This window comes from Parasteatoda tepidariorum, chromosome 8 (assembly GCF_043381705.1).
Source record: "Parasteatoda tepidariorum isolate YZ-2023 chromosome 8, CAS_Ptep_4.0, whole genome shotgun sequence".
Lineage (NCBI taxonomy): Eukaryota > Metazoa > Arthropoda > Arachnida > Araneae > Theridiidae > Parasteatoda > Parasteatoda tepidariorum.
Genome location: NC_092211.1, coordinates 42,145,227 through 42,152,627, shown reverse-complemented (window position 1 = coordinate 42,152,627; position 7,401 = coordinate 42,145,227). Strand labels below are relative to the sequence as shown.

At 28.0% G+C, this 7,401-nt stretch overlaps 1 protein-coding gene across 13 annotated transcripts in view; it reads right to left on the bottom strand.

The window, feature by feature from the left end:
• LOC107447376 (coiled-coil domain-containing protein AGAP005037) overlaps positions 1 to 7,401 on the bottom strand; it is a 679,334-nt gene that overhangs the window by 105,673 nt on the left and 566,260 nt on the right. For all 13 annotated transcript variants that reach the window (XM_071184692.1, XM_071184693.1, XM_071184694.1 and 10 more), the window contains one exon: positions 1,031 to 1,211. In XM_071184692.1, coding sequence (XP_071040793.1) covers positions 1,031 to 1,211 — 181 coding nt within the window. The remainder of the gene's footprint in view (positions 1 to 1,030; positions 1,212 to 7,401) is intronic.

Genomic DNA, 7,401 nt, shown 5'->3' with positions numbered 1-7,401 from the left:
TATATATATATATATACACAATTTAACAAACAGTTTCATAGTAATACTTTTTTTATTAACTCCAATCAATTGACATCATGAGTAAAAATTGAGTGTAATGAATTATATGGATTTTGTGCTATTGTCTATTTGAAATGTACAAGCATAATCTGCAAAATAAACAACGGAAGTGTTAAAACTCTCAGAATTAAAGAAGTTAAGCACTCATCTTGATGATTATGCACACCAAATAGCTTACAATAGCTGTATTTTAATGTAAAAACAAACAACTAAACTGCTTCAAACTAAGTCCTTCAAGGATTTATAAATAATGTCGAGTTTTAAACATGATTCTATTGCGATAAAAGTGAATTTTTCTTGTTTATTTAAAAATTTAAAGGTTTTTGTAGCTAAGAGCCCAAATTTTTCTTTAATTCGTTACATTTTAGTTTTACATCTCAATAACAAAACGCAATTATATCGATTTTAGTTGCTGTGGTATTAATTTACATATTTGCACAGTGGATGATTTATAACATTAATATACAAATTTCTAGTGAGGCTTTTCCGCAGTAAAAGAGTTATTTTTATGCAATAATATGAAGGGCAAAAAAGAGCAATACATAGATAATACAAATTATCATTTTTAAGAATAATAAAATTTGTTCTATGTATATACCTATCAGGTAATCGGGACAGTCTTAAATTTAATTGTGAAACAAATGATTTTCATTAAAAAAACTAAAGGGTTGATCTCAAAAATAAAAAAAGGATAGTTAAAAAGTAGGGACTATTAAGAATAATAAACTAGTTAAAAATAAAACCAGTTGAATGTAAGTCAAAAGTACGAAAAAATAGGGATTATTTTAAACTTAAGAATATTCCGCAGTTTCAAATTTTTTTTTATAATAACGTATTTAGAACAAAAATACGTAGAAAGCACGGAATATGCGTCAGTATTCGACATACTGGTGACATATTTAGAAACTCTATATGCCTAAAAAAATTATGTTCTAGTTTTAGAAATGGGAAAGAATGAGAAGGGACTTACCCAAAGGCCGCTCTTGTGTCTTAGAGGGTGTTCGGACAATTGGCAGGCTCGACCTCGCCTTGCTCGCTCTCCTAAAGCCCGTGGCCGAAGTCTCGACCTCTGACATGATTCCCGGGTCTTCATCATAAACACTCGATGGTGGTTGATACAGGGAATGACTTTTCTGATTAGGCAGATGACTCTGAAAAGACAACCACAATTTTAGTTTTTTTTTATAAATTGTTTCACAGAATAATAATTTTGAAGAATTTATGCTCTGATTAGGCAGATGACTCTGAAAAAACAACCCCAATTTTATTTTTTTATAAATTGTTTCACAGAGTATTAATTTTGAAGAATTTATGCTCATGAATATTTTTTTTTTAAAAGGTCACCTTTTATAAAAAAAAATCACAGAATAGTTACCTCACAAAAAATGAGACCTTTTCTAAAATACTTACCGAATAGTTGGATTTTTTTAAAAAAAAATACTACTACGTGGAGAATAAACTATGAAAATAAATGTGTGGTAATGACATTTCAGGCAGAAAAAAAACAACGGTTAATAAATTCCGGATAATAAAACCAAATAATTCAAACCGATAATTCCGGTTAATAAAACCAAAATATATGGTATGTAAAGCATTCTCATACACATTACTTAAGTGTAAAGTTCGACCTACAAAATTATTTATAACAATCTAAACATTTTACAAATTACATAAATAAAAATACTGTACTGTAATACTGCAGTTCATACTAATAAAAATACCGTAATTAGAAGAAAAATACGATGAAAATAATTCAAATAATGAAAATAGAATCATTGAAAAGATGCTTTGTGTTTCAAAGATATAATATACAGTATACTGCACTAGAAACAAATGTAACGAGGACTTATTTAAACAATGCAAATATTCAACATTGATTCAAATTACAATAATAATTTTATAATACCTATATCTTTACGCAAATAAAATGAATAAAATTTCTGTAATCTGGACTAAAGACTGGAGCTGGAGTCGAACAATGAGAATATTATTTGAATATGAAATACAAATGCTTTAAAACGCTACGTTTTATGTTTCGAAGGTGAAGCTAATTACTAAACAAATGTAAAAATATGACTTTAGAAACGATTGAGATTAGAAGTTTTGTGTATTCTCAAGTTAAACTTTTAATTACCAAAAATCTCTCTTTGTGTTAATGGAAAAATTTCATTTCTAAAGGGATTTAACGATATATATTTCCATATAAATTTACTTAGTTAAGAAAAAGGAAGAAAAATAAAGTGCTCAATTATGATAGGAAAAAAGAATTTGAAACATAAATTAGAAAACGTAATTGGATGAGAAGACATTTTTCGGTATTCTAAATGATTTAATTATTCACTTATAATGCAAATACTTTTCCGATGAGGAGAAAAAAAATTCATAGCATGTTTTGCATTAATACGCGATAAATTTCAAATGTAAAGAGTTAAAAGAATAAGCGATGATTTAGAAAATTGAAAATGAAGAGGAATAATTCAATTTACTCATTATTTAATTATGTAAGAAATTCAAAGAAGAATTTCAAATGCACGGTAAAAATTACAAAAGGAATTTTTCGTGAAAAGAAATTCTTTACTTCCGATTGAAACCAAACTGCTTTTGGATTTCTTGTGTAAATACTTGATATTAAAATTAAAATTCATTTATGTGTAAATAAAGAATGACTTTCATTCGTGATAAAAAAAATATTACATTTAATATATATTTACTTTAATAATAATAAAAATGTGTAATTAATAACAAATTAGTTTTTTATTGACACTCAAGGCATGAAAAATGAATATTCATGATTATACGTTTAGCAATGCGTTTATTTTACGTTGCTTAAACTTATAGCCGAAATATAAATTTATTTCTTGAAACAAATGCAAATTTTAAAGTATTCCACATGGAAAATATGATAAACATATAAATCCCATGTTTAATTTTACAATTCATTCCAACATGTTTTCTCAAGTTATATTATTCATACACAAATATTTATTTGCATACACCGACATTTAGACACTTTAATTATTCTCTTTTCTATTTAATGATATTTATTTATTCAGATTCTTTTGTTATTACATTGAGCTTATAAGAGTAACTTTTAATTATTGAAAACTATTTTATTTCACAAAACTTAAAATTACAAAATCAAAATCTAGAAAATATAATTCTAATAAATATATTTCTAGTAAATATATTTCTAGTAAATAAATTACTTGTCAATATAATTATAGTTAAAAAATGTAAAACATTATTCCTTATTTTTTTTTAAGTAAAATGTATAAGATATCGGATGTCCAAAGAAAGACTAATAATTTGAAAAATCATTCACTACAAACAAAATGCGATGTAAATATACGGTTTGCAGTGAATTTTATTGCTACCAGTATTTTATTCGTAATGAGTTTTAAAATCAATTACTAGGTTTGTCAACAGATGGCACTGAAAACAAATTTAAATTTTGTAACAATTTAAATTTTTGTTTTCAAATATTATTTGAACCACTATTTAAACACTATTTGTAGCAATATCGTGATCATAAGTTTCCTAAAAGCGTCTGATGAGCGACATGTAATGAAAAAAAAATGCCTTTTCCAAATATGTTGAAACCTTTAAGTTGGATTTCAACATTTAAGTGAATTTCTTAAAGTTCTTTTCAAGTATCATTGGCCCCATAGTTGGATTTCAACATTTAAGTGAATTTCTTAAAGTTCTTTTCAAGTATTATTGGCCCCATTTGTCCGCAACACCACTGCATAAATAAAAACACTTACTTTAAGGCAACTCATATCAAATATGAATTTTTGCAATAACTTAACTCAAAACACGCAAGACTCTCAAATTTTCAAAAAATCGTTTTTGACGAAACTGTTTCCTATGAAATGCTTTGACCAAACATTTCATCACATTGAGGAAATCGCTATTCTCTCCTGTTTAAGCATACGAATTTAGTCAAAAGGACAAATAAGTATTACATCATTGATTAGAAAATACAACATAGAATAAAAGTAAAACAAGAATTCTGTCACTGCCAGGAATTGAATGAGAGGAGCCAACTGGACAAGAAAGAGAACTAACCCCTGTATCATTTGTCATATAGAGCACACATAAAAAATATTGCTGGATTCCCAGATAGCACTGAGATGACATAAGAGTGAGGAGGAAGTTTCGTCAAACATTTGAGATTTCACGTTTTGTCAAAATTCACGTGATTTCGTGACAAAATAGTGATAGACAACTCAAGGATTGCAAGGATCTTTAGAACTGAGAGTAAATCATCAAAAATATTTATTCCTATCCTTTTTCATAGGTTAAAACAAAAGTTAAAATTTATATTTTTCCCACTATAAGTGAACTTGTTGAGTTAATGGATAATTCCTGGATTTTTTAATATCCTCGAAGGAATATTCTGCAACAAAACATTTATACTTCAAATTTTTACGGTGTAAGCATATGTTTTTTTTATTAGATAAAAGATATATTTTTATGGATGTATAGATTTTTTTATCTGTAGGTAATCTGTTGAGCTCGTTAAAAATTATCAATGGAAAACCAAATGGTTATCAAAGAAAAAAAAACGAGTTCTTCAAACAATTTAACGATTCGGTCATCAACTGAGTAGAAACTATTGTATAAAAAAGTAGCCAAGAGGAATCGAATAAAAAAAAGTATACTTCTTTTACTTCAACATTTTTTCAAGTGCTCAGTCACAGCTAAAGAAATCAAGTGAAGAAGCCAATATCGATTTTCGATTTTTGTTCCAAACACGCCATTTTGCGTTGAGACATTGATCATACAGTTAACGTGCCTCTCACACGCTCAACGTCTCGGATAGAGCAGACGAAGATTCGAGTATAAATAGTGCAGCGCAGAGACCGTAAATGGCCCAATTATGCAAGGATCGAGATTTAGGCACACAGAACTTTATCAAGAGTACAATCGATGCCAGAGCACTGATGTTACGATAATCGATTACTAAAAATCGATATTTTAGAAATTACTGCGTTTTGAAATGATTTAGGTAGAATATTTTTCGACAAGACGTGTAGAGAAAGTTAATAAACATGAGAATTTGCCTTAAATTAAGCTTATTTTGAGATAATTTAAATTGATGCATAAAGCACATGGATTTAAAGTTTTAAAAATAAAACAAAGCTTTAAAAATTGAAGCAAGAAAGCATTGAAGTACAAATAACCTAGGAATTGTTTGAACAAAAATCCCAACTTAATGACCTAAACGGGAAAGTTCGCATCCAGAAAATGATAACAACATGGAAAAAATATCGAAACTACGAAAATGTGTTGTTTTTTCGCGTTGATATCAAATTTCTAATAACCATGAAGAACTATTATTAGTCATTCTGTCTTCTTTCCCCGTTATCATGAGAATACATGCGTGCAGATACCTTATACCACATTAAGACGCAAAAATCAATTTTGGGGAGAATTACATTACTTACATTACTTTTTCATCAGAAAAAAAAAATGTAGAGTGCATTTAAATAAATCTGTTTTGCATTTATTTGCTTACCACTGGCACACATTTCTTTTGATATCTTTAAGGTTCTGTTAAACGAGTTTATATAAGTGATCTCAAAAAAGTATATCTAAATTCTGCATATTTTCATTTAGTTCTTAAAGAAGAAAGAATTTAAAGTAGAAAATAATAATTGAGTGAAAAGAAAACATTAAATCAAAAGATAAATGGGCTTCTGAAGCAAATATCAGAACAATCAGTAGAAAAAAACTTTACCCATGAGTCACCTGGAAAAAAACTCGAAGCACTATGACTACCACCGGTAAATATTATTTGGTTAATTTTAATGGAGAAAACATAATTTTTTTTGATGGTAAAACCTGCCAAGTGATATTGAATTACGGGTAATCCTCCAAATTCCATATAATTTACAGCTGAAGGTTTTTTTGGTTTCTTATTTTTTTATTTTAGATTCATAACATATTTACGAGTTTTTTTTTAAAAATAATACCTAAAAAAAAAAAAAAAGAGGATTTTCTCACAAAAAGGTATCTTACTAAGTTTTGCTTTGCATCATTTTGTTAAATATACTAATAAGGAAATAATCTACAAGGTTTAAGAAAATTTCTCATCAAACAGGTCTTGATGTTTTCTCTTGTAAGACATCAAAACGAAGGTAGTTTCAGAGTTAAACTTTTCAACTGGCAGTAATGGACTGACTATAAGTGCTAATTCGAATTAAGTACACATTTTCATGTATTTTTATAATAATTTTACCAACCAATAAATTAAAATTTCGTAAAAAAACATGTCACCATGGAAATTATTCAATTATTTAACTATATCATAGAAAAGATTTGATACTTTATGAAATAAAAAAAAATGCAGAGAGTCAGGCCATATATTTGTCAGATTAAACTGTACTAAATGTGTCAATACATAAAAAAAATTCAGTATTCGTTTAAAATATATACTCGGATCTACTACAGAGTGTTTTAAAATTCTCGCAAAGGATAATTTTGATACAAAATACAGATTTCTAATTAATTGTACAACTTAATGTACAATAAGAGTACAACATAGGACTATGGAGGAAACAGTTTACAAGTAAAAGACATGCATGGGTTTGATTGCACATGCGGATTCTTTTAATAAAATTTTCAGAGTGAGTTTTTCATAAATGTGGATGAATATTCTTAATATTGTCTGCGGTCAAGAAAAAACAAAACAAGTGTGGGTTGTCTTAAAAAAGAACACAAAGCGTTAAGTTGCATGATCTGGACGGTCAATTTTGACCACCGAAACAATAAAGTATGCAACCAAGGAATGATTCAACATTGCTCAACAATTAAAACACATCTTTCATTCGCATTTTGTATTTTTATTGACATTGAATTATCAATTATACAGCTGTCTATTTTTAATGGAACATTTTATTACCCAAATGGAAGAAAATACAAGTTTTGGGACATTCTATATTTAAAATATTTTCAAATATCAATGTTCATTCTCCTTATAAATATTATTGTTATATAAAATAATTCAGGAAGTTTTATTAAATTATCTTCAGAAATAACAGAATCTTTTAGGTGAATATTCTTTCTCAGCATTTACTTAGCTGATTGCTAATAAGAATGCTCCAAACAATAATCTAAAAGCTTCCTTGATTGGTGGTCAATTACGAGAATTTTCGAAGGCGACGCCATAGGGCTCTATGCTTACAACGTGCACAACCGAATAAAGAGCACAGAAAAGGCTTCTGATATCGATTGAGGCATCTGCCAGCGGATTTCAGATCGATATCAATGTGGCTCTTCATTTTCATCGTTACTTTTGGAGTAGATTATTTGTAGAAAAGCTTTAGCTGTAACTGT